We start from the raw sequence: 27,244 nt of genomic DNA, 5'->3' as shown, positions 1-27,244 counted from the left end.
AAAATCTATAACAGTTCAAGTGTTCGTTGTATAGGGAAAATTCACTCCGCTTTACATCGCCATCAGACCTGCCTTTCTTTTGGCACTATATTTTCTCAACCGTAGAACCTCCGTATCCCTACACATTAGCGAACTGGGCAACAGCTTATCTGCGAGTGGCGAAATACAGCACGAGGCCCAGCCGCTGGACGAAAGGTTTACTTTCGATAAAAACAAAACTTAACTCTCCGTATCCCTCCGCATTAGCACAACTGCGCAGGGATACGGAGGTTCTACAGTTGACAAAAATGTAGTGCCAAAAGAAAGGCAGGTCTGACGGCGACGTAAAACGGTGTGAATTTTCCCTATATAACGTACACTTGAACTGTTATAGATTTTTTAAGGTGAGCCTTGTTTTAGGTGGATTATTTAGCTTTTTCTCTGGACCCCATTCACTGCAGTATAAAGCTGAACATCTGGGCTAGAGTGGCTCTCTGCTTCTCCCAACTGAGGCTGCGCTGATCGGTGATTACAGTAGGGAACAGAACGACAATAGATATGTCCTTTATATGACCCCACTTCAAAAAACCCAAACTATCCCTTTAAGTAGTATCTCATTTGTTCACAAAGGTCTCATCTGACCTCCTCTACCGAGTGTTTCCTCCCCTCAAATGCATTCTTACATGAGCCATAATGAAAACAGTGTGTGGGGCAGATGGTGCTCTGTGTTTATGGAGACACAGGACTCTGGAAGTCAATTAAAGCTAGGGTCTACAATCCTGGAAAGCTAGCAAGCGAGCTAGCAAGATTTGAAAGTGGCACCTCCTCTAAGTTCCACCCCCCTCCTGTCAGAGCTCCGTCCAAAGCCACGCCCCCACAAACTTAAACGCACATCTGGCAGTGGGACTCAGAAGGAGAAGGAGATGCCGGAGCACTAGGCAGCAATTCAGCTGAATTTAGCATGGAGCAGACAGGAAGTAAAGTGCCGAAATAACAAACAACATTCGGTTACTTTTCAAAATAAAACACTCCGTGTTGACACCAGCACACCTTGTGAGGCCAGCTGTCTACCATACTGCCCCGTGATGGACTCAAACCGCAACCAGTGGGAACTGCCAGAAGGCGGAGCAAAACCGGATCGGAGCCGCAACGCAGCGGACCATATCCAGTGGAAACTGGGCCTACTCATTAGCCATTCTCATGGCTAAAAATAACACACAAAGAAGCTAACGTTAGCATTGGGCTCATACGAGCTACAAACTTAACCAAGTTGGCAAACCTTACATATTTCATGAAAATAAGGAAACAAAAACAAATCATTACCTGTCCAACAGAAAGATAGCAACCTCTGCATCACTTTTCAGGTCCTCCACGTGTCCCAGTTGTCTCCACCACTCAAACACCGCACCAATGTTGAGTCGGGTCTGACTTCTTTCTTTATCCAGAGCCTTTTTCGTCACAGCCATTTCTGTCTCAGGCTTTCTTTGCCTTGCCTTTTTAGTGGGATGAGCTGTTACAAGTAATGCTGGCTGAATTTTCTCTGCCACTGTAACCTAATGGACGTCTCTCTGGCAGCTTCATATTTCTGCAGAGGAGTGTGCTGAATATTTCCGGCATCAGTGAAACGTAAGGTGTGCACGCGCGGAGGAGGGAGGGACAGAGGGGGGCGCAGGCAGAAGGAGACATGAAGGCATCTGACCAATCCGTGTTATTCGGGCTGAAAAGCACGGATTGGTCAGCTTTTTCTAAGTCCTGCAGCTGCCACAGAGGCCAGATTATTGACTGCTCTCAGGATAGCATGACCATTTCACCCAGTATAACAAAATGTATTTCTGAACAACATAACATAACCTAACTTTAAATGCCTTTGGTCTCTCATAAACAGACTTCTTTAAATTCTCTGTATTGTGTTGCGTTCAGGGGCCAAAAGTAGAAAACGTCCTTCAGTGTAGAGAAGAACTTAAAGGGAGATCTGTCCTAAAATTTCCTAATTTTTCTCCATGATACAACATATGAGCTTCATAATATTCATCTTGAATAAAGCCGAACATGCTCATTCATCCCTCATCTCCTGCTGCTTCTCTTCGTCGTCTCGAGAGAAAACGACTGGAAACTGTTCGGCTTCACATAATTTATTACATTTTTCAAAAAACAAAACAACACCAAAAAAGTATGAAACGCTTGAACAAAGCTCAGAGAATTCTTTCCTCACAGTATGAAAATTACAGAGAAATTACATCTACTGCATACATTTTTTTTTTCAATGTCCACAGCAGCATCGATGATGTTGCGATTAAAAAGCGATGTGATCCATCTGCTGTTCACACACTGTGTCTGTTGGTGCAAAGGAGCAAATTGTGCACAGTACATTACTGTGTAATACAAACATACACAATGATGTGGTGAAACAGGAAACACTTCACTTTAACTTCCCCTGTTAGAGTGTGTTGAGACATTATACAGTATAAACATTCAATGAATGGTTCATATCACACCATGTTGAAGATTTATGCAGACATAAGCATTTATTTACATGAGTCAACAACTTATAACTCCCCCTGTGTCACCTAAAAGTGGAGGCTGGTCAATAAACAACAAATGACAATATAGTGAAACACAGTAATAATACGTGTTCATAGGAGATTACATATTGTTGACAACATTGTACATCCTTAAACACAATACAGTTGTACTCCCCAAGACCTGTAAACACACTTAAATGTGTAAATATGGTGGAGTAACCCATTAAAATGTCCTTAAACTGCTCATTTATTAAATGTTTGTATAGAAGTCATAAAATAGGGTAAAGAAAGGTGTTACCTTGAAGTATCACAAGTTTAGTGTAGGTGAATTAAGCCTCACAAAAGAGCTGTCAATAGTCAGTTTTTCATCAAAACGTCACAAAAATGCTGCTCTGGTCAATATCCTTTATTCCATCAAGATAAACATTGTGCGGAGCTAATTCACCAATCAGGTGCCATTGATAACCTCACAGAATTAGAGTGTCAGTCAAACCCCTGAAAACGTGGAAGACAATGATGAAATGATGTTTTTCACCAAGTCTATATCAGTTGTACTTGATCACATTTGTACTTTTGTTGAAACACCAAGTCTTCAAGTGTTTCCAACACAATTCTTTTATGTGCAAAATGGCCACAAAACCAGGTGGATGGAAACACACTTGACATGTCTTGTGGGTTTATTGTCACTATTGACATACTGATACATGTGATCAGATATCCAGGATGGTTTCCAAAAACCTGTAGTGCTAATGTAATCAGATTACAGCGTACGGACTTTCAGGAAACGTCTGAATAGAATTATGGCGGAACTAATCTACTAAAGAGGATCTGTTGTGCAGGTGAAGTCAGACTGGGTTCACTGAACAGACTGTCCACTCTGCTACTTTCAGGTCCCATCTCTGCAATTCCACAGATCCCGGGCTGCCTTCAGGTGTCACTAGGTGACTTGTCAGGTGCTGAATGCTGCATTCAGAACACAACTTAAATGTCAATGATAACAGTGCAGATTACAGTACATACAGTTTATGTACTCAACATGCAACATTTCCACAGTTCACTGAAGTCTTTTCAAGATGGCAGGCAGTGATTATCACAGAGAAGTGAACTAAAGAACTGATGCGTCCATCATCCCTCAGACTTACATTCGCCTTTCCTTGTGTTTTTTCCCGTCCCCGCCGACCCTGTCGGCTTCTGCTCTGAGCTGCTCCAGGTCCTCTTCTGAGCTGCAGGCACTGTGCTGCATCCTCCGGGAGAAAATCCTACGACGGGACTGTGCGCTGAGGTCTAGTAAGTCAAAGGAATCGGAGGAGAAGAGGCTGTCCTCGCTCACCACGCTGGAGGGGCGGCTGCGGCGGCCCTCGGCTCCCCCCGTGGCGTGGAGGAGCTGCTGTAGGGCCTCTGGGAATATCGACGGGGCTGAGGAGTGGTGGTCATCGGGAAGATCCAGACTGCGAGAGAACTTGCCGTTACGTTTGAGGATGCCCTTCCTTCTTCTCACGGCCTCCGTGCGCATGGTGGGGCTGTCTTCTGCCGCTGGGAGACGGGTTTGCTCTTTGTGGGAGCACGAATCAACTGCATCGCTCTCTTTACCGCCCGCTCCAGAGATTCTTCTATCCAAAGATGAACCATAACCCGACTCCCCTCCATACAAGTTCTTTAGTATCCCCTTCTTGGGCATTTTGGATGAGGGCTGACTGAATGTAGAGGGAGCTGGCAGACTGGTGGACAGCACATCAGCGTGTGTGTGGGGAAGTGTGTGTGTTCGATAAGGCTGGGGAGCAGCGTTACATAGTTGTGAGGGAGAGGTTTCCTTAGGAGGGCTGTGAAAGACTGAGTCAAAACTCCGCTGGGGTTTGAGAATACCTTTGGGTTTCTTTCTTTCCGCGGTGGAGGTGGCGGAGATCGCAGCAGAGGAGGCAGCTGACGAATATACACCACCGCAAGCCCCCAGTGCAGTCTGGGGAATTGCATTCTCCTTGCGTGACTTCCTGAGGCTCGACATTCCTCCACGTATCCTCCCTCCTCCTCCCCCTCCGCAGTCGCTCTTAAAAGGTAAGCTGAAGTAAAAGGGATGGGGAGCGAGCTGTGGCGTACAGGAGGAGTCCGAGGGGAGGCACTCGGGGTCAACCGACATGCCGCCGGTGCCCGCGACCCGATTCTGCCAGTCGATGTAGCGAGCCAGCAGCGGGGAGGGGCACTCTTGATGTGGGGATGAAGGGCAGTCACACACACTCTCTTCAAATCCCCAGTTCACCCACCAGTGGTTGGCCACATCCTCTATCGTAGCCCTCTCGTCCACACGCACTGTCAACAACCAGTCGATAAGAGCACAGGCGTCTGGAGGGAGCAGAGTCGGCGGTTATTTATAGCAGCCACACCGACCAAAACAATGTAAATTAGCAGAACGAATGTAGGACACCACAAATCGCAATCACATCGGACACTAAAGGTTTACCTGAGGGGGGGTTGGGCCTGCGGTAGCGGCCCTGTTTGATTTGCTCTGTGAGCGTGCTGTGGCTCGCACCATCGAACGGCATGCTGCTGTACACCAGGGCGTAGAGCAACACCCCCAGAGCCCAGCAGTCCACCTAGCACACAAACACACACACACAAGGAAGCACATGACATGCACATTAGTATAATTCAACCCTTGTCAGCATCAGGTGCCACACATCATTTGATGATTCAGAACCCAAAGTGTCAGCCTGACTCACTTATAAAACACTTCTGGGAATGGATGAATCAGAAAACACCACCTCAGGAGGTGTAGCTGTTTTTGTCAATGATAAAGATTTACTTGGGTGAATCCCATTCACTGCACTTCACTGGTCTCTGAGGGTTAATACAATGAGGTGCTGCATGATTTGATATCAGTGTAATTGAGAAATAAATAAATTATGGTAGGATTATCAAAAAACGTGCCTCACGTTTTGATTTTCTTGAACATTCAGCTTCATAAAACCTGATATTTGAGATGTTGAATACTTGGTTTTGCCTGACCTATTTACTTAAGTTCTGCATTATGTGCAAAGCTAAATCAGTACTTTGAAGCTACCCTAATAAATGTTGATGATCTCAACTATTTGTTTTGGGTTTAAAACAGTTTACTGTTGGTTTTGCTGCATTGTTCAAGTCAACATATATAATCAGGCATTAGTCAGTATGAACAATACACTGTGGTGTAATGAAATAAAGACCAACAAACTGTTTGTCATGAGAAAAACCACGTGTTGACCCACCTCTGGGCCCTGGTAAGGCAGCCCTTTCACTATCTCCGGGGCAGCGTAGAGAGGACTTCCACAGTAGGTCTGCAGCAGAGAGCCCTTCTGGAAATGATTGGAAAGGCCGAAGTCAGCCAGCTAGAGAGAAGGAGAGGGGATAAAATAAGTAATTGAGACTGTAATGATTTTGTGTCCGGCCTGTTTGATCACACTGGACCCTTCACAAATGTCACTTCCCCATTTCCTTCGACGCCCACACTCATCCTCACGCAATCCAGATTCCTGTGCAGTGATTGCGTGACGCAAGCTCCTGCCCACGTGGCAAAAACACAACAACTCAAAGCCATTCCGTTTTAAGGGAGCCAAAAACAGGTATGTGGAGCTTTTGCCAGAGTAAGTGTGAGTGAGGAAAAGTGAAGAGGGGCCAAAAACATCAGGCTGCATACGCTCACGTAACGGAACAATCACTCACTCGAGGCGGCGACAGCCATACGCAGACATGCAGAGGCTCCTCTCTATCTGAAGAGATTATTCGCATGAACACCAGCCCTCTATCAGCCCCGCCGGCGTTAAAAATAATCAGTGTGACAGCTTTATTTCCGTGGAGCAGAGGTTCGGGGAATGGAGACCTCACAGACGGATGATGACAATGTGTATACAGCAGTTCATTTCATAAGTATGTGGTTTATACAGCTCTACTTTGTCTAAGCTGCTCTGTGTCCAGCAGTGCCATTTCATTTTGTCACCAGAGATACATCTGTGTGAGGCTCCTGATGGCATTCCTTGCCGTTGAATGCCTTGTATAAGACACACTCTTTCTCCTAAAGCCTACATAGTAATGACAACTTTAGAAATGCCTGGGCGTTGCATGTTCTGTTGTGAGGATCCACAGTCTCTCATGCTGGACTCGACCAGATCACTGGTTATTGTCCTGCAGTGCCTCGCAGTCTACTGGGGCAAATTTCTGAACTGCCTTTTGAGATTGCTGTGATAACATGATGTGAGAAGAAAAGTTAATGTGTCCGCATTCGGTCTGTCTGAGCTAAGATGATGCAGTCTGGTCAAAACAGGAACCTTTATTGCTTCTCTGTCTTCCTTGTTTCCTTTCATCTCTCTGCTGGTGCCATCTATAATAGTACATGACTACATTAAACAAACTCTTAGTTCAGAAAACAGAAAAAACAGTTTGCCCTCTGCAACTTCAGAGATAAAATCAGACAACGGCAACCATCAAAAGAATGATTTAGTAAAAGTTTATTGTAAAATTAGAACCTGTCACTCTAAATATTTAGCCTACATGTGCCTACAATTTTTTTTGTTGTTTTTTACCCTTCTTCTTCACTTGTTTGGGAGAATGCCACTATTCCATTTTGCTGTGAAGTTCCAGAAAATGTTTTGTGGACCATGAAAGTTCACCTGATTTTCCGTCGTCATGGGGCCGAGTGGAACGATGACTGCTTTTTAATTTCTTGGTGAACTTTTCCTTTAGGCGGCTATTGTGCAGACATAACACGTACATGCATTGCACGGAGGCTTGGTCATTTCCTGCGGCGGTTGCTGCGAGAGGCCGATGTGGTGAACCTGAGGTTCATAATGAATGAAGAGCCGCTGAGAGGTATGCACGTGGTGTTTTCTTTTGACGGACAGACGGAGCGAACTTAAAACCCTCCGATTGGCGCGATTGCCATCGGATTCCGTGCATTCCCCTTCGGCCGCGCACAGCTCCCATATATGGAGAGGAATACCCAAATAAGGCAATAAATGACCCCTGGGTTCTTTTATAAGACCTGGCAGTATGTTTGTGCTGGTTCAGTGTGCCTGGTTTAACAACACTGTAAAAATGACTGTGGGCAGAATGTGCTCCAGCGTCTGCTCTGAACGTGCGGTTTGTGTGCATCTTATTACGAGCTGCACGACGTGAGGCTTCATTCCAGCACACTTAATACATATCAGTGGAAATATGTGGCTTCTTAGAATGCATTGGTGTGTGTCATAAAGATGTATGCCTTCATGTTCCAAAACAAAAAAAAGTCTATCAGGAGTCTTTGGATGAGCCAGTACGCTCAGGGCCAACAACGCTTTTGTCAGAGGACTTATCTTCCTTTCATTCTGTCTTGTTTTTGGAAGGAAACATTCTTTATTTTCCTAAAACAAGCGCGTCCATTCCTCTCCATTTAGGAAGTGACATGAGGGCTCAGCTTGTGTACATCTTATCAAGCTTACCTTTACGTTCAGATCTTGATCCAGAAGGATGTTCTCCAGCTTGAGGTCTCGATGCACAATGCCGCTCTGCAAAGAGAGCAGAGGCACATGAGTTCACCGTCGAATATTTTCCCCTCTGCATGCAAGCGCGCCACTGCAGGGTGTGAAGTTTACAATATAAACCCAGCCTGAGGTGCTCGGTGTGTTTTCCCATCTTTTTATTTATAATTTTAAGACCATTAACATTCCACTCAGGCCTCGTGCTGCAGGGCCGCGTGTCTGACATACCCTTAAACCTCGAGAAGGGCTCTCGCTGTTTAATCGACAGGCGGGAGGAAGTGCTTTGTTTGGGTTAATTCATCTGATGAGATGTGATTTGATCCCCTGGCGGCATTAAGCACCTGGGAGCCAACGAGAGGCCACAACAGAGCGTGGACAGCTGTGGAGCCACACCGGACGTTTCGACTGGGAGGGGGAGTTTGTCGCGGGATCGCTCAGGTCTCCTGGGTAGCAAATCGTAGAGGAGACAATGCTGCCACAGACAACAGTGGCCACCCAGGAAGCCGTCCGTGTGAGGCAGCGAAACCTTAAACGCCGCTGTCAGTTTCTCTTAAAGCCACGGGCTAATGAGCCACAATCGCCTCCATTATTTGGTTAATCACATCCTCTTCAGAGCACTTAAGTGGAGGAAATGACCCCTTGACCTCCGAGCATGTTTTGCGCACAGCATGTACAGAATGTGAGCATGAGTGTGTGCGGAGAGAAAGGGAAAGCGTGAGGAAGAAACTCATGTGGTCAGCCAGGTTATTATTCTTGCTATTTTAAAACGACTATGAACACTGTGGTGGGGGGGGTGGGGTTTCATTCTTTCTCTTGAAGCCTCAATAATCCCTCCGTGCGCCTTGCATACCTCAGAGGCACATTCAATAATTCATTCATGCCGGAACATCCATGTCTATTTTGGGACAATATTCAAGGGCACGAGGAGCACGAAATCCACATCCCTGCCCTCTATAAAGCTGCAGCAGCTGAGCGACTGGGTTTGAGGTGAAGGATTCACGAGGAAGCTCGACGGCCAAAATTAGACTGATATGAAAACAAAAACATCTCTGTCACGTCCAACTCAGCTGACTGCAAGGCACGCGTCCTCACTGCTTCTGTACCGCACTCCTGTACTAATACGACTGATGTATTTTACTTGATGACTCCTGTTTTCTGGCACTGCGGTTGACTTCATGTACACAGCAATTAAAACAAAGAGGAATTTGTTCCTTTGCCAGGGCTTACAGTAAAGCGGAGGGCCAAAGGAAGCTCATACAGGCAACGTGTTTGTTAAATGTGTCAGTGTGTGACTGTAAAAAACAACCAGGGGATAATGCGCTCTTAACCCAGAGAGATCTGAAAAACTCGAGTCAAGTTTTTCCTGCAGGATTAGGATTTAGTGGATTTAGTGGTACTGTATTTGCTTGTTCACAACTGAATGCCGCAGCACTGAAACTCAGCACGTGCCTGCATGTGGCTCCCGACTGAATTCCAGTTGTGTATTTGCAACATGTAATTGTGTGTGTGTGTGTTTGTGTGTGTACCTTGTGGCAGTAGTGGACAGCAGATGTGATTTGTCTGAAGATGACTCTGGCTTCTGTTTCTGGCAGTCTCCTCCGCTCCTGGATGTAATCGTACAGCTCTCCCCTGCTGGCGTACTCCATCACTATCACGATCTTGTCCCGGCTCTCGAACACTGCACAGGACACATTTAGGGCACAGAGTTATGCAGATGTGTTTACATGTGAGTGCTGGTGCATGCTGCCTCTGCTGTGCAACAATGGGAGCCGCAATTCAGCACGTGTTGAAAAAAAGGAATACATGAATAATTGAGAAGCTGGAAGTTTGAGATGTGTGGATCAGTGTTCAGTTCGTGTCGCAGTAGGGATTTTCTCCTGCTTCGCGCTGCAGATAGAGCTGAGAAATACATCGATAATATATTGTCAGCAATATGTGAGACTTTATATCATCATAGATTCGAGATATTGTTACACATTGATATGGCCAAAGTGTTGTGTTCTCCTTGTTTTAAAGCGTGCATTACATTAAAGTGGTGTCGCAGACAGAAGAATCACTGATACCAAGGAGGAGTGTGACACCCATTTTTCTTTCACAACATCACTGACCTGCACTGAGAATAAAAAACTAATAACTCACAAGAATATCTTTGGGGACTTGTGTGCTCTGTGCGTGCGTTGTGTTTGCAGACCTACCCTCGTGGAAGCGTATGATGTTCGGGTGCCGGAGCGAGGCGGTGATCTCGATCTCCCTCTGGATGTGAATCCTGTCCAGGTCGTCTGTGATGCGCTCCTTGCGGATCGACTTGATCGCCACCTGGGGGAGAAGAAGACACATTACCGAATCTGCGGTAGCTTTTCTGAACCTTGTGTGTTCGAATCACACATGTTTTGATCTAAGTGTAGACAGTCAGCCTTTTAAAAAGGGTAAGTCTTGAACAAAGCTCTGGAGGCTGTCTTTCACAACAAGAGAGCAGTCGAAGGTTATCGGAGGCGCATGTCCCCCTAGTGAGAGCATTCTTGTTGCTGCTGCCAATTTTCACAGCAGACCCAGTGCCAGTAAACACAGGAACCTATTTCACTAGTTCCTCTGCAAACACACCAGTTAACCCCTCTTCTCCTTCACCACGCTCACAACAACTTGAGTCATTAATAAGGACAAAACGGAAAAAATGCAATATTCATGGAAACATGCATGGAAACACATATACAAACATACCCAAATCAAATCTGTGGGTATTAGAGGTGATTATGAGGGGTTTACGGCCTGGATAGTGGAGAGCAGATCTCCTGTGATCTGAGCACGCTCAGAGGCAGAAGGTTGACAGCTGCAATGTTCACACTCTACTTCATTAATCCCGGGCACTCACTGCTGTACCCCAATGTAACCTGCCGAACCGCCAAACACACACATAGACACCGAAACACGAGCCCCTAAATCTCTTTGGGTGGAGCCGCTGTCACCAAAATGGCACCGTGCACAGACAAATAGGCATCAGAGTGTCCTAACTGGAAATAAAGAAGAACAGGAGAATGTGCGGATGAGGTTCCAGGACGACTTTGTGCGGCTGAAATTCTAACATAGCCTTGATCGTACCGCTGCACAACCCTGTCGACCCCTTGTAATGTCCCAGCGGATGAGCAGGGCCTCTCCTTTGGGCCCCAACTCCAGCATTCTCAGCTGCCGGGGAAAAACGTCCCTGAGACTTTGGAAGACACAATTCACACGCTCCATCAACTGCCATAGTTATGCAACACGCAAGACAAACACACTCCAGGGACTCGACTGTGACGCTATCCAGTGAAGGAGAACATTTTTTAGGCTTGTATCTTTTCGTTACACAAGCGATGAGATACGAGGGGTTGTGTGTGTGTGTCTGTGTGTGTGTGTGTGCGTGTGTGTGTGCGTGTGTGTGAGTGAGGCATCTCCATCCAGAGGTGCTGGCTGCTGGGTCTGAGATTAGGCCCCGCGTATTCAGTTGCTGTCAGCTGAATGGGCGCATGTCCGAGCTCGGGTGGGGGGGGGTATTAACGCGTGTACGCTTGCATGCTCGTGAATGTTTTCTGACCCAAATACCTGCTGGCTGGGAAAGCAATGTGAGAAAGGAGAAAGGGGAGACTATGAAATAAGCTGCAGGGATGAAGAGGGAGGACGTAGCTGGCAGCTAGCAGGTGAAAGGAAATGGATCAAGCAAGTCAAAGTGCCTGGACTCGGGGCATTCTACCACTGCGACCACGGCATTAAGGCCTGATTGGCAAGGCACAAAGACGAGAGACACACTCCGGGTATTGTTCGGCCTTCGGGGGACTAAGAGCATTTTTTGAATGGGCACGTGTGTGAAAGGGGAAGTGCGTGAATGTGCGCGTATGATCTCACCCTTCTGCATGCAAATGTGCCGCATATGCGTCATGTCTAAGCGTGACCTCCAAAGTAACAATGTCTCACTGTTCACCCTGCAAGTGAGATATCAGCCGAAAGCGCCAAACTGTAACAGGATGCACGGATAGTCACATAAGGAGATATGTGTGTGAGTCATACGGATGTAATCGGATATTCTTATTAGCGTGTGTAGCGGAGGAAACCAGAGGAGGAAACTGTCAGAGGAAACTGACATGTTGTGATGGTAAAGCCAAGATTTTTGTTTTCCTTCCCACCTCTTCTTCATCTTCTTCTTCATATTTGCTGACAAAAACCCTTCCCCAGTTCCAAAAATCTTTAGATTGCTGACTTATTGCAGGTGTTTTGTCTGTGTGTGTGTGTGTGTGTGTGTGTGTGTGTGTGTGTGTGTGTGTGTGTGTGTGTGTGTGTGTGTGTGTCTGTGTGTGTCTGTGTCTGTGTGTCAAGTCATGACAGGGGTTGGGGGTGGCCACTCATTGACTTTCTGTCCTAGTATTCTAAGAAATTCATCCACACACACACACACAAACACACACACACACACACACACACACACACACACACACAGAGTAAAAGTACACATCCCATCAGCCCTGAGCATCGCCGGCCGAAGATCCCTGCTGCATCTGTGAGAGATTTGACAGCAGGATTAAACAGGCTCCTTGCCAAGTAGACCGCTGACCTCGTCGTCCGGCTACAAACACACTCTTGTTGCCATAACGAGGAACTGGTACAACTGGAGAACTGCTTACTGATAACTGCAAAACAGACACGTGTTCCAACACAGATATCCAGAAGTACTCACAAAAAAAAGAAAAAAACTGGCACGGTTGGCTTTTTTTGTGGCAACATTTGAAGAGAAGCAGCTCACTCAAAGCAATAATGAAGACTTAGATGACAAGACTGATTCCACTCTCATATTTATCTATTCACTATAAAGCTGTAGTCAGCAGCAAAAGCTCCCTGCCGTCTAGTGTTGTCAAAAATATCTCTAACCCCATCTCTAAATATTGACTCTCAGTATATGAAACCATTTCAATACTTATATTCATTTGTGGTTTGGTGGGAATTATGTGCTTGGCTGAGCATAATGACTTCCCCTAGACTCCGCTGGTGATGACAAGACTTAAGGAGGTCACCGCTCTCTAGGGTTTGGTAGCACTGGTAATTCGGTCTTGGTACCCAGCCGTGCCTTTTGTCAGTACTTTGCTCCAACTCTGTCACTCAGACCGACCTTTCGGGCTGTCAAACACTTTCGCTTTTGGATATTTTTTTATGTTTCCCTCGTAGTTTCCTCAGGTTAGATGTGAAACAGCTCTCGGCAGAATCAAAGTATTGCTGTCAGGACCCTTAAAAGGTACCAAGTTCGGTGCCCAACCCAACTGCTCTGGGCCAACCGACGGTCCAGCAAACATCTTACCCTGTAACAACCACAACCTGTTTATTTTACACTCAGACAAACCATTTAGGTTTTAGAGTTGCTGGTTGTCAGATTTCCTTAACTCTGGCCAGCTGCTTCCTCCTGTTTTCAATCTTTGTGCTAAGCTAAGCAAACAAGCTGCTTCCTCACTGGCATCCATCTTCGCAGCTAACATCTGGCTAGAAATGGACCTAAATGTGTTTCCCCAAAATTGTCGAACTCTTGCTTCGATCTGACTCGTTACATGGTCTGGCTATTTTTGGTCTCCCTGCGCAGCGGATCCCAATCCTCCCAAGAGCCCATCGATTCATTTAGGATACAGGAACCAAAACACATCTGCGAGTGGGTTTTTGTTTCTTAGAAGTTATGTAACTTTTTAGAAAACATTTAACAGAACAATAACATCATAATTCATTATCTATTCAGCATCTTTTTCTTTTTTAAATCTCAGGCTCTCAGCCAGTGTAAGTGACCTACAGCACAGAATAACAACCCTGCATACCTGAGACCCACATTCATCATCCTCTCCTTTCTGTTTCTTCCTGTAAATTAGTCATGTTCACCTCCTGCATCTCAGACATTCTCCTCTTCCTCCTCTTTTTTTCCTCCTGTCTCCTCCTCTGCCTCCTTCCCGCACTCAAACAACAGGCCCCCCCCCCCCCCACCCGTCTTGTTTCCAAAAATAATGTCCGTTTTGTTTCAAGGAATCCTTGGTATGTGCTGGCTACTCGCTCAAAGAATTCAGCATTTTCCCCTTGTCCCACCAAACCCGCTCACCCTCCGCAGACACACACACACACACACACACACACTTGCAAAGCTTCTTCTCTCTGCTCCCCTCTCTTTGTTTATTCTTCATCAATCTCCTACCTTTCCCTCTTTCTGTCTTTCTTTCTTTCTCCCTCTCTCTCTCTCGGCTGTAGATATAGGTCTCCGAGTTACAGTGAAAGCAGCCGGAGGAATTAACCCAGTCTCACTCCCACAATCTGATTGCAAAAAAAAGATTATCCCTATTACAGTGTGTTTGTTTACTAAAAAAAACAGAAGGGGGAATTCAAGGCTGACGGGGGTATCTGTCTCTTTGTGCTCGGATCACAGCAGAATTGTAGGGATTAAAACACCCCGACCCCGATCATTCAAAGTGTAATCCGGCAGCCTGGATATTCTAGAGAGTAAGGTCGTATCGTGTTGTTGCGTCTGTCTGAGAATGTTCATGTGATGGTGGCGAGTCAGGCTCCTGCTGGAGGAGGCCTATTGTCGTAATTTTATCCCCTCTTGTTCAAGTGCTGAGTGAGTCAGACCAAAGGCATCTCAGGCTGGCAACACAGGAAGCAAGAACTGGGTTCAGCATCGGCCCGCTAACACACACACACACACACACACACACACACACACACACACACACACACACACACACACACACACACAAGCCATCCAGGAGCACTCCACCTCCAAAATTAATATTCAATGAGCAATGAGTAACACATAAACTCACTGGGAGGGCTGCTGAATACCTCCCAGGGAGACAATAACATGATTAAAGGTGCATTGTGTAGTTTTTAGAGGAAGACATTTTCAAACAGAAGAGAAAGATCTTCAGTGACTGATTTATGTATGCCTCAACAAACTAAATAGACAACTTTGTTTTCATGACTGAATGAACACACAACACAATGTCACACTGTTTTACTTTGATTATAGATGGCCTGTCAGAAACAGGCTCGTCATTCTGCACACTGTGCACCATCAGCAGCCTGTTTGATTCCGCACGTTGGTTATTTATTTGACATCAGGAGAAATAATCCCTCACTCACCGTCTTCAGACTCGCTCTCTCCACCGCCTTCTTCACCTTCCCGTAGGTGCCTTTTCCCAGGGTCTCCATCACCTCGTAGCGGTGTTTCAAGTTGTGCTTGTGCTGGTGCTTCTTCACCTCCGCCCGTCCCTCCGCCTCCGCGTCCGGGGTCCTGCCGGGACGGCGGGCACCCAGCCTGGAGGGCTCCTCTCCGGCGGGGCGGCCGCCGGATGCCGCGTCCTGCAGACAGCCGAGCTCGGAGTGGTGGCTGGTGGTCATCGCGCCTCTTCTGTCCGCCTCGCGTCTGCCCATCCTCTCCGCGCACCGTTGCGCACCTGTCACCGGGGGCCCGATCCCCAAATGTACTCAGCCGAGGCGCGCGTCGTCCTCGCCCATAGACAGCGCGGTGAGAGCTGCGAACACCAGACTGTGCTCGCGTTCAGACAGCGCGACGTCTCTCTCCTTCTCTCTCTCTCTCTCTCTCTCTCTCTCTCTCCTCCAGCACAGCAACAGGAGCGATGGGAGCCACATGGTTTTTCGGAGCGATGGGTGGAGCCTCCTCGATCCAGGCGCGTCACACTCACTTGGGATCGCTTTGGGTTTTCCGGAGGGGCTCGTATGTGCCTCTAGCAGCGGCAGCAGGGGGAGAGAGAGGAGGGGAGGGAGGCATGCGTGGTATGTCATGTCATACCCCGACTCCACCACTTCAGTCAGACGTGTTTGTTGATGCTTCGCCATGCGGTAATAATAAATAAATCTGGGAGGAAACTGAGACTCTGAAAACTCTGAAGAGAGAGAGACGAGTCATGGCTGATCCTGTGGGGTCACACATGTACTCGTTTTACTTCGAAAACCAACGTGAAAGCGCCCACATGTGACATTTGAAAGGAAACACAAATGTAAAAAGTGATTAGATTGACAGGACCACTACGCAATAAAACTTATTAAAACATTCATTCATGGCCAAAAAAAATGTCATTCATTTGTGCTTTACAGTTCAGTGTAAGGCTCATGTATTACTGTACAATTACACAATAACAAATGCATGTACCTGATAGGACCAAGCAAGCCAATGTGGAAGTGCTCACAACCAACCAAGTCCTGTTATTTACGCTACATAATGAGCAACTTCTTATCAGTAAGCTTATGACATGGTTCTTCTACCCATTAACATTAGGATATTACACACAATCAAGTAACGTAGGCCTGTTTCATGTCAAGTGTATTTCCTACATAAAACACTTGCAAAGCTTATTTTTTAATTTATTTATTATGATTATTTACAACATCTTGGATTCATGTAATGCTCGCATCCATATTAGGTAGCCGTTTTCTTCGTCACCCCCCCCCCCCCTTTTTTTTAAGCCATTGCCTTTTGTTTTTCAAGTGTCACACCTTCACCGACAGTCATTCATTGTTATGTCTGGTGTTTACATTATAATTTTAGGGGAACTGTTTGGCACCAGTCCAGCTCTTTCCCTCTGTTTCCAGTCTTTATGCTACGCGAAGCTAAGCCACGGCGTCACGGTTAACAGACAGACATGAGAGTGGCATCGTTCCCCTCTCTGAACTCTCAGGAGGAACGCAATAATAATCTCCCCACATGGCAGCTATTCTTTTAAAATGCCAAATACGTTCTGCAACTACAAACCTCCTGTGTTCACTCGATCAGTGAATGTTTTCTGTCTGAAGTAAACCCTGAGGAGGTGTGCGACACCACAGACTGCAGCGTGCGCCTTAGGTCCAGCCGACAAACACTGGTTTCCTTCAAACCCTGACCAAAATTTCCTCCTTCCTCTTCTCCAGTTTACATTCCCTAAACTAACCCAAACCTTAAACGCAGCGGTGGACGACGAGAAAACGCTCATGTGAACAGTCATCTGGGTACTTTTTAAAACTTTTTTTTGGGTACAAGGATTTAAAAAGCCAAAACACACATCCCGTCTCCTGGCAGTCAGGAGGGGATGAATCAGGGAGCGAAGAGGTCTCGAGGGTTGAGGTTGGCCACCAGACACACGTCATAGCTGTCGTGCATGGCCGCTCTTCTTTCCACCACCGTCCACACATTGTCCGCGGGGTCCAGCTCCAAAATCTCCTTGGTGATGATCTCATGACGGCCTGCAGTCATGAGAGAAAGCACTGTGTAAGTCGTGGCTGACCAAAAATCTAATTTCCAGAGATACTGCCTCACCAGTTTGCTGACGTTCCCTCACTCTTTTCACAGAGTTTCAGCCTGAAGTTAAACTTATTAGAGAGAAGTTTTCTGAGAGACCACTCAAAAAAAACAAACAAAAACAAATAAAAAATTCACCAACTGACCGGCCCCTTTGTAGTATCCACAGAGGTAGAGCTTGCCCTCCACGACGCCTATATTGGAGGCGTTGGTTCTGTGGGAGAGGATCGACATGGGCAGAGTCGGTCCTGCCCTCCAGGTGTCTGTGTCCGGGTTATAGATCTCCACAGAACTCAGGCAGCGACGTGATTGTCCGCGGTCCTCTCCATCACACCCTATACCACCTGAAGAACACCCCCCCAACACACACACACACTCCATTTTCTCTCACATAGAACAAATACTTCTGTCTTCTGTTGAGTTTGTCTCGCAAGTCTCACCAGCTACGTAGATTTCTCCATTGAGGACAGCCGTGCCGCAGCGGTACCTGGAGTACTTCATGCTGGCACACTCTCTCCACCTGTCCTTGCCGGGGTCGAACTGGAGCAGGCGGTTACTCAGCTTGTCGGGCTCGTCGTCCGGTTGGTGCTGAGGGAGGAGGAGAGCGAGTTGAACAGCAGGAGGGAGAAACAGACAAGAAGTGAAGGTCGAAGCTGCAGAGGGGAAACGACGAAGAAGACGAGCGTTTCACTGACCAGTACACCATCGAAATTCAATTCACAGAGTTGCTTTAAAGCCACCATATGTAGGATTTACAGGTGGTTATTATGAGCAAATATCAAATCATTCTTGTTGGAGGTATCTGAGATATTGCAGCCAGTTCATCTCAGTATGCTTGTGTCTGACCTGATGGTGTTTCAGTGTCTTTTTTTAATGCCGCCACCAGAGGGCAGGCCTGGACTGAGAGGAATGCCATTACCAGCTGACTGGCCAGGAGTGTCACTGCCAGTGTGGAAAAGGCTAAATTAAAATGTGTAAATGGGCTGATACTTTCACTGGGAAAATGCCAGGTGCAAGTCAAGCATTCGAAAAGTGCAAAAAAAATATTGCATGTGTGAATACTTATCCCCGTGGCTGTAATTATGGAGGTGCAGTAGACTTCTTCTTCTTCGATTTTTTATAAACAAACTTCTCAGGTATTTTGGATGGTAGCTAAGTGTTTTTGTCGGTGTAGCAATCAAGCATAAACAGTAAACAAAAGATACTTCAATAAAATGGGTAAATCATACATGATATACATGGCAAGCGGCCTGGGCTGATTTTACGGGGCTTGCGACTTGAGTTACCGTCCCAGAAAAGTCTATTTCTCCCTTGAAAAGTGTTTAAACATTAATTCTGACTAAATATGCAATGATCAAAATCATAGGAGGGCTGGCAACAAAAAACTGTCATCACATTGTAAAATCCTGATTGTTGTGCATAAATGTGTCACCTACGACTATTCCTACTTCCTGTATTAGTGTTTTACCCTGTTTATCATAGAGAGAAGGTGTTTGTGAAAGCAGGTTTTCATGTTCAAGGGACACTTGAGCTCATCTTTTCTACTGCACACTCCACATTGACGTGCGGAGTGTGTGGTGACAGGTGTGTGTGTGTACCTGCGGCGTCCAGCCCCCCAGCACATACAGGTGCTCCTTCAGGCTGACGACACAGTGGCAGGCTAAGGGAAGTGGCAGAGGGGCGAAGCTGAGCCAGCTGCCTCCTCTCCTCAGCGACCATCTCTCCACGCTGTCCGTGATGACGTAGTGATGGCGCACTTTCATCTGACCGCCGATCATATAGAGGCAGTCGCCTATCAGCCCTAAAGCGTACATGTCCCTGTGCGCCGCTGAGCACAGCTGCGTCCAGCCGTTGTCCTCAGAATTATCGTACCTGGAACGTGAACAAGCGTTTTTAGGTCTCATGGTGAGCGCAGTTTCACTCGAAATGTCTATTTCTCATGCAGGTACACACATAAACACCTGTAGATATCCACCCTCTTCATCCTGTGTTGGTCTTCTGCCTCCACGGCCACCAAGATGTTGTTGTCTCGTGTCACTGCCCCAGCTGTGATCTGCCCCACGCCTCTGCAGCCCTTCAGCGGAGAGGGGATGTAGAAAGTCTTTCTGCCATGAGGGGCAAAGCAAAAACTGAGATCAGCCAGTCCTCCACGGCGGGCAGGCACCCCCTCCTTGTTCACCCCACCCAAGCAGAGCAGCAGGTCGGTGGTCTCCATGCCGTAACGAAGGGCCGGCCGAGGTGGAGCTGATGCCTCACAGAGGCCTGCAGTCTGGAGGGCAGCATCGATCATCCCAAAGCACTCAGCATCCCGCAGCAACACCTGGAAGATTCATTCAGATGTATGTTAGTCTTTCAATCTACTAACCCATTGATAATTGTGGATAATGTCTAGAGCGTTTTTCCCTCTGAGTGTCTCTCACCGGGTTTCTCCTCCTGGCTTTACGGAGGAATCCAGGGTCCACAAGCTCCAGTCGGACACGTCTGAGCAGCTCCACAGCCTTGGCTTCACTCTGCGGGTCCCCTCTTCGCCTCTCCACCCAACGCAGCACCAGCTCTAGCACAACCTGCTCCTGTGATATGTTGAGGTCGTCTGAGCCCAGCAGATCCCCGAGACTTTGGGCGTCCAGGTCCAGCACTTCTTCTTCCTCGCAAACCTCGAGACAGGTTATAGAAAAATATTGTATAGGGGATGCTGAGAAAGAGCAAGGGCATCACTTTATGTTGAAAGCAAACAGAAAAGCGAGCATGAGTTTTTGACATATCATGTATTTGTAAGCACTTTTTTGTAGCTATGATGAGAACAAAAAAAAAAAGCCCATCACTCATCTAGAATTCCCACGGTTCAAGAATGTAAAACTATGTGACCAAAACTAATGCACCTTTAAAAAAAAATGGGCCAAAAATGAGCCCTTTAACAAAGTGATGGCAACATGTCCACAGCATCCCTAGTATAAATCTGCACCAAATCAGCAATGTCACCTCAAAGGCATCCCAGCAGTATATGCAAAAGAAATACAAGTGACTTCTGCCCCCTAGTGGCAGCATCAAGTAGCTGAAAAACAGAAAGAGTGTGAAAGTGTTTTTAGAGTGTTGTCTTTTTATCTCATGTGACATATTGCTGTTTATAATTTTATGCTAATGGCAATTCTAAAGCTCGACAACGAAAATGAGTAAATGACTGTGAGTAATTAAAGGAAGGGGCCTATAAGAACAGATTAAAAAACAACCAGGCGTTGCAAAATATTTCGCAAATTTTCAAGTATTATACATGAATATAATCCATCTATTGTCATGATTCGGGACTCTGTGTCTTCATCTTGTGTTTTGATTTCGATATTTTGCCCTTGTGTGTCTCTTCAGTTCTCCTCTGCGCTTTCCCTCTGTGTTTCCCCTCGTTACCTCACCTGTCCTCTCCCCTCCTCACTCTCCTCACCTGTCCCAACATCCTCACCAACAGAAATATATAAATAAAATGAATAAATAAAATGTGGAACTTGTCATTGCATTACATTGAAATCCTAAATGTTTTTACAAAACATTAACTTTTTTTTTAAAGTTGATGTTTGATGGAAACGTTCTTTTTTTGGTGTACTAAAACTGAATGCCCTACTTCTGCAAAGTGCTGGCAGAGGTATCTCAAGGCGCAGTCGGCCAGAACAGTGGCCCCCAGGTCTCGGGCCCAGTGGTACAGTCCGACACAGTTGGATGGGTCCATGCGGGCCTCCATGTGGGCCTGACACAACCTGAAACCGTAACAACAAGGTGGTGACAAAATAAAGGTTAGTGCTTATTTTAAAGATACTTTAAGTCAATGTACTTTACACTACTCACATGTCTCACTACTACTGTTCATTACTGAAGACATACAGGTAGAATAAAATCATCTTGATGCCCCTGATGTAAAGGCTTCACATGTCCTGCTCAGATTAGTTTATTACTATGATAAATTCCCTGTCACTCCTCACCTGAAGGCTCCATCTACATGGAGCAGGAAGGCAGCGGCAGCCACTCCCTGGATGTTGTCATTGGACAGTGGGAGTTCAGCTCGGTACATGTAGTCCAGCAGCAGCTCTAGGCTCTGAGCAGGAGTGTCCCTGAGGGGCACCTCTCCTCCTCGGGTCTCCTTCAGACCACATGTGAACATGGCCTGGACCAATGGGATTCATCGAAATAATTGAACGCGATCACAAATGACAGTCTCATGGCATCACCAACATCCTGCAAAGCACAGGCTGCATCACGTTGTATTGCCTATATGCACAATAACGTTCAGTAACTCAAAGGTCATGTTACCTGGAAGTAAGGGCTGAATGCAGACAGCACCACCTTGTGGCAAGGGAAGGGAATCCCCTCTGCCAGCAGCACCACATCAGTGAGCTCCTCAGCTGACCTCATCCTCTCCAGCTGCCTGAGCAGGAGTGAGCCATGCTCTGCCTGAGCACAGTCCGCCACTGGTGCATCCATGGACTGCTGCACTGGATCTCTGCACCGCTTTAGTCAACGTAGAAAGGGGGACCCTGTGGCAGAGTAGTGCCAGATACACAGTAAGAGAACAATGAGGAAGTAGTCAGGTTCATACACAAATTCAAAAACTTACAGCAAAAATGTAAGTCTAGTTGGTCAACGAATAACAGGGTGATGTGACGTGAGATGAGATCAAATGTGTAGTAGTCACACACTGTTTAAAGTGGATGCCGAAACAAAGGAAGACAGCGAAGAAAAAAATGAAAAAGGTCCACAGAGGCAATAATGTCAAAACATATATGTAGGACTGAGGACTAAGTAGCAAGTGTCCACAGATCATAAGTCAAATGGGAGAGAGTTCCAAAGTTCCTCTGGATTTAGGCCTGGTTTGAAAACTAGGAGCAAACCTTGATGAGGACCTTGAAGAGGTGGTGGTGACAGGGCTGCAATAAATATTTGATAGGCAGAGGTTTTTTGTTGTTAGTGTTGTTGGATTATTTAACTATAGGCTAATGCAGCGTGCAGCAAACATTTCATCTCCCTCTCAGATGGTGACTGCTTGGCTAGAGTGGGACGTCCTTGGACTGGATGACCACCTGTCTCCTCATTGTTGACTAATGTCTCGAACTGGGTCCGCCCCCGAGCAGCTGGCCCACCAGCTCACACACGACCATAATGTCACTGTCGGGCCACCTCACTCCAGGCAGACGTGCACAGTCACTCATGAGCAGTAGCATGTTAGCATGACTTTAGCTTAGCACATGCAACAAAGCAGTAGTTATAGAAGTCATACCGGTGGCGACCTCACGGCCGGGATCCAGAAGTTTCTGAATTGAGATGACGTCAGCTTGGATATGTGACACTACTCCTCAGCGGTTGTTCTGTTTTTGTTTGCTGGCAGATCTGTCTTATGTTCTCTGCTATTTGCTGCCTGTGAGTGAGGGGCAACAGCATGCTCGTGGTGTTAAAAGGTTTTAAAATAGATCAGCATGTGTCAGCGGTTCTGCTGGTCTGTTCAGGTTTCCAGAGGTGGCCAGGCAAATCAAAAAAGCTAGTTTCTTCTGGAAACTGCAAGAATCTGAAGTGTAATGTTTACAGGTTAATGATTTGTTGGAAAAGGCAGTAGTGAGGGGAGTGTACGAGGTCGGAGTTGTTAATGACATTAATGACGTCAAAATCTAACTTGGCACGCTTCTTTTTTCTTTTCTTTCTTTCTTTTCTTTCTTTTTTATTTTTTTAGCACATTTTAAACTAATTAAAAAAAGTGATGAGGGCATGTCCCCAGTATAAATGTCGATAAACAGAATTTTCTTTTTTTTTTTCTTGACCCCTCAGATGAAGATTCAGTTGATGTGCTTGTTTTAACAAAGCATCAGTCTACAGAGGCTCTGATGGTCAAGCAGATGACCAGTAACTATGTTGTGCAAGGTAGCCTAAAATAGCTGTTTTTATCAAAAGAGTCTGGTTGCTTTGGAGAGAGCAGCATAACGCCTTAAGTTTACCAATCAGAAAGGGCTGTTTGATGGCAGTTTTAAGTTATGAAAATATTCTAGATATAGAAAATATCAAACTGATACTGATGTGTTTTAGATGTCTAAAATACATGTTACTACTAACTCCATCTACTGCAGTACATTGCTCATATCTTAAAACCGTTAGTCCTAACTGCCAAACCTAACCCTGACTATCAATCAGAACCACATGTAACCCCACTCAAATCAAGACGATCCTTTTAAAAGTCCAGTGGAACCCTAAAAGCACACTTGAAAGAGTTAGGACTGGGGCTGAAAGTCGTACACAAACAGGAAATGACAGTGCACTGTCACCAGGGATGTGGGCTCTGTCCAATCACAAACAAGAAGTGTTGTCCCACCTCTTCCCTAATCTAAAACGCTGTTGTGTTTTCTACCGTCAAACATTCACTGTCACAGGTCCAATTGGGGAACGCGATGTTATTTCGGGCTAACTGTTTTCTAACCACATTTCCGTGCACCGCTGAGCATAATGTCGTGTATTACACAACAGCATGGGCAAAACAAAGTGTCCTGTGCAGTTTATTGCACGTGCAGCTTAATCAGTGACTGCTAGTCAGGATGTGTATACGTGAGCCTGCTGACATGTGCCGGTGACTCTGCTATCACGATCCCAGCACTCAGGACCTGTGGCCTGTGAGTGTGTACGTCAAGAAGGCCTCAGTTTACAGTGCAAGAATCTGCTTTTATGGATGAAGTGCAAGTGGCTCAAATTGCTTTAAAAATGTGAAATGGAACAATGAATACAGAAATGTTGATTTTTTTCCCCCCCAGAACTGAATAAACAAGGCAAAACAGTATGAAATTGTATTGTCTTAATTGATCAGTTTGTTTATTCAGTTTATTCACTCTTGAAAACAAAAACAGTTTGTCTAATTAGTTTGTTTAGGCATAAAACAAATCGGTCAATGAGGATCTTCCTCTTCTTCACCACGACTACATAGCATCCAAGTAGAAAGTCATTTCTTAAGCTTTTCTTTCTCAGTAGGTCAATATAGCTATAGTTTGTGCTGACATAACTCAAAACTATTCACAGTCCCCAAAGGATGAATCCTCTTCATTCTTTTAAGCCTCTGACTCGTCCTCAAGTGCTACCATGAGTTTGTCATGTGCATTTTTAAGCAAAACGACATACTTGTTCCCTTCAGGATAAATTGCAACGCATTGGATACTGATGTCATTTAGATCCATCATCAGGTAAAAATGTCAGATTATACAATAAACCAAACGGTTTATATTGAAACACCCATCAGAATAATGCCATCGGCCTCAGCTGTAATTTGCGTTAGTGAACATGGTGAACATTGCGCTGTACGTGCTAAGCATCAGCATGTGGCTATAAAATCCTAGTCTTGGCCTTTATCTTCTTCTCTGCCGTTTTGAATTCTGTTTTTAAAATAGTTTGATGTATATGTTTGCTTGTGCTTGCTGTCGAGCTGCTCTGTTCTTTATTGTTTCCACCACTTACTATCTGCTCGCTCCAAATGATACCGTTTTCCCGAAACTGGGTCAGGTCAAAACGTGACTTGCTTTCAGGGCCATCAGGAAATCTACAACCAATTGCAGGTTATCAAACATCTCACCTCCTAATCCCAGCAGTTAAATGATTTATCTCTCTATTTGCTCAAGAGTTAAAACAAGACAATGGAGCAATGGGCAATGACATCCTGTATTTTTCACTTGGAGTGGTATATCATATCAGAAGATATTTGTTCTCCTGTGCAGCACTTACATAAGGAAAGCTATAACAGGCTTATTTAATGTATTTGCTGCATTTAATTAATTTAATGCATTTACAAAACAGATGATTTTGAGGATGCAATACAATGCAAGTTTATTTGTGTAGCACAATTCAGACACTAGGCAGCTCATTTAACTCATTAAAAAATGGCATTTAAAACACAATGAAAACAAGCAGGAGGGCATCAGAAACAAAACATTAAAACAAGTTAGAGATAGAAAAAATAAGCTAAAATAGAATAAAAATGAGCGAAAAAGTTACACTTCAGCTCAAGATATTGGTCGAAGCCTTTCATATTGCATCAATACACGGCGGTGGAAAACAGAAAGGGTTCCGGCCTCAATTTAAAAGAGGTGAGTGTTGGAGCAGACCTGCAGTTTTCTGGGAGTTTTATTCTGATATGTGGTGCAAAACAACTGAACGCTGCTTCTCCAAATTTAGTTTTGACTCTAGGGACCGGTCAGGAGGTTTTTATAACGTAGCAGCCAATCAGAAACTTATTTTGGCTCGAAACCATTCAGTGCTTTGTAAGCCAGCAGAGGATTTTGAATTGTATGTATAAAGATCTAAGAACTGGAGTGATGTGATATACTTTATATACTACGCAAATGCTCACTTGACAAGCTCTTTCGTGTCATCGTTCAATCAGTTTTTATCGTTGACTTTGCATGTAATCCAATCCAGTTAAGGAGATTAGATTTATTCTGCACCTTTCTACAAGTTTTTTTTTTTTCTTCAATGATTTGTCTACAAAAATGTCATCAATATGACCGCTGAGGCCAAATGTCCTATCTCGCAATGTGTACTAAAGTTTCATCCAGATCAGGCCAAAAGTTTTTTCCATAATCTTGCTGAAAAAATGATAAACACAAACAAACTAAAGTGAAAGCATAACCTCCTTGGAAAAATTAATAAACAACCAGCCACTCAGTCAGGTGCAGGACATAAAAGTCAACGATGGCCCCTCCTCCTCAGCTCAACTACACTCCATATGAAAACAACTCAGCATACCACCTGCAGACCTCACACTGTTATTTACGCGGTGTTACACACACCTACGGGCCAAAGTTTGATCACGCGTCACACATTTAATGGGTCGTAGCGTATCACTGTGATAATTTTTTTTGTTTTGTTTTGTTTTGTTAGTTTGTTTCAATCATAATCTGTAAATGATCTGACATGTGAGTGACTATGTTGAGTCTTCGCAGTTAATTTAAATGTATGTGACAGTGGCCATGGTTAATGTGTGCAGGGATGCTTCCTGTAACGTCTGACACTCATCTATTCCTGTTAGTCATTTCAGTCGCAAAATTAGAAATCTTCTGCTGCCAGTGAGCTAGTTGTTCTTTAACATGGATTGCTTTTTTTTCCTAGTGGGAATAAGGAAATGGCTCGGTAAATGACGAAATATACACAAGTCCAAACAGAAATATAGTTAAATATATTAACAAAGAACTTATAAACATGAAGACTTTTGACTTGAAATGATGAATTTACTCAATTCAATTGAATTCTATCACTCTATAAACAAAAAACATAATCAGCGTACCAGCACACTTCCCAGCATGCACTGGCTAAGAGTACAAACTCTCCTTTCACAGTCTGAAGAAGAATATGAAATTGAAAATTGCTGCGTCTTTACTAGGCTAAAGTCATGGTTACTGTTACAATAATGAAAAAAAAGAACTTAGCAAGATAAAGATTAGTATTGAATCAAAGCTGATGCAAAGTAGCTCAAATATAATCGATGATCTTCCTCGGCCCTGGGACGAGAATACAACCCCCACTTAGCAGGTCATTTCAATGTTCAGAGAGCCTTGAACAACACACCTGGTCTACCTCTCCTGTTGGATGCCTTGGTGATAGCAGTTAATTACAGTGATAAGATGATACAACAAACTTAGGCAAACTAGATACTTGATTTAGACCGAACTGTGGATGAAGTATTTTCAGCTTAGGAATTCCAGTGGAAAGAAACCGAAAGACTGTGACCAAAAGAATTATTAAGTAACATTAACTAAAGAACTAAAGTACAGCTGACTGAATATCAAGTTTATATGACCAGATGCGTTTATTTGTTTCGAATCATTACAAAATCACCTCAACTTGTCCTCTCATACTCGGTCATTTTAAGAATTTAAGGCTGCACGGACATGTTTTATACATTTAATCTACGTTTGTGACTCTAGGAGTGGAGTTACATGACTTTCTGATCTTGGCTATTGTGACAGTACACAAAG

General features: G+C 45.2%; 2 protein-coding genes across 4 annotated transcripts; both read right to left on the bottom strand.

Annotated features, from left to right (window-relative positions):
* Window positions 1-1,652: 1,652 nt before the first annotated feature.
* On the bottom strand, window positions 1,653-15,598 carry LOC119022801 (NUAK family SNF1-like kinase 1). Its single transcript, XM_037104117.1, has 7 exons — window positions 15,116-15,598; window positions 10,180-10,300; window positions 9,511-9,662; window positions 7,946-8,011; window positions 5,741-5,860; window positions 4,957-5,089; window positions 1,653-4,838 (listed from the first exon to the last, which is right to left on the bottom strand). Exons 1-7 carry the CDS (start codon window positions 15,404-15,406, stop codon window positions 3,640-3,642), a joined length of 2,082 nt encoding a protein of 693 aa, XP_036960012.1. The 5' UTR covers window positions 15,407-15,598; the 3' UTR covers window positions 1,653-3,639.
* An 856-nt stretch (window positions 15,599-16,454) lies between these two features.
* Window positions 16,455-24,024, bottom strand: LOC119023020 (kelch repeat and BTB domain-containing protein 12-like). 3 transcript variants are annotated; one of them, XM_037104605.1, is made up of 10 exons: window positions 22,525-24,024; window positions 21,561-21,784; window positions 21,233-21,414; window positions 20,878-21,010; window positions 19,688-19,921; window positions 19,229-19,587; window positions 18,866-19,139; window positions 17,708-17,855; window positions 17,406-17,611; window positions 16,455-17,212 (listed from the first exon to the last, which is right to left on the bottom strand). In XM_037104605.1, the coding sequence occupies exons 2-10, from the start codon at window positions 21,729-21,731 to the stop codon at window positions 16,928-16,930; spliced, it is 1,992 nt and encodes a 663-aa protein (XP_036960500.1). In that variant the 5' UTR covers window positions 21,732-21,784; window positions 22,525-24,024; the 3' UTR covers window positions 16,455-16,927. The 3 variants fall into 3 exon arrangements, with proteins under 3 accessions (XP_036960500.1, XP_036960502.1, XP_036960501.1); XM_037104607.1 differs by having other exon boundaries at window positions 17,414-17,611; XM_037104606.1 differs by lacking the exon at window positions 22,525-24,024 and adding an exon at window positions 22,139-22,479.
* Between the last annotated feature and the right edge of the window lie 3,220 nt (window positions 24,025-27,244).

The sequence above is a fragment of the Acanthopagrus latus genome, chromosome 7 (genome assembly GCF_904848185.1).
Source record: "Acanthopagrus latus isolate v.2019 chromosome 7, fAcaLat1.1, whole genome shotgun sequence".
NCBI classification, from domain to species: domain Eukaryota; kingdom Metazoa; phylum Chordata; class Actinopteri; order Spariformes; family Sparidae; genus Acanthopagrus; species Acanthopagrus latus.
This window is presented reverse-complemented; position numbering and strand designations above follow the sequence as displayed.

What these genes read in the sequence shown, in the direction of transcription:
- LOC119022801 (XM_037104117.1), bottom strand. Translation starts at nt 15,406, where the DNA reads ATGGGCAGACGCGAGGCGGACAGAAGAGGCGCGATGACCACCAGCCAC. An exon ending in ATCAAGATCTGAACGTAAAG is followed by an intron (nt 5,861 to 7,945) that starts GTAAGCTTGATA and finishes CCTTCTCTCTAG; the next exon opens with CTGGCTGACTTCGGCCTTTC. An exon ending in CAGGCCCAACCCCCCCTCAG is followed by an intron (nt 4,839 to 4,956) that starts GTAAACCTTTAG and finishes TGCTCCCTCCAG; the next exon opens with ACGCCTGTGCTCTTATCGAC.
- LOC119023020 (XM_037104605.1), bottom strand. Translation starts at nt 21,731, where the DNA reads ATGGATGCACCAGTGGCGGACTGTGCTCAGGCAGAGCATGGCTCACTC. An exon ending in TCTGCCAGCACTTTGCAGAA is followed by an intron (nt 19,922 to 20,877) that starts GTAGGGCATTCA and finishes ACCTGTCTCGAG; the next exon opens with GTTTGCGAGGAAGAAGAAGT. An exon ending in TGGAGAAATCTACGTAGCTG is followed by an intron (nt 17,612 to 17,707) that starts GTGAGACTTGCG and finishes GGTGTTCTTCAG; the next exon opens with GTGGTATAGGGTGTGATGGA.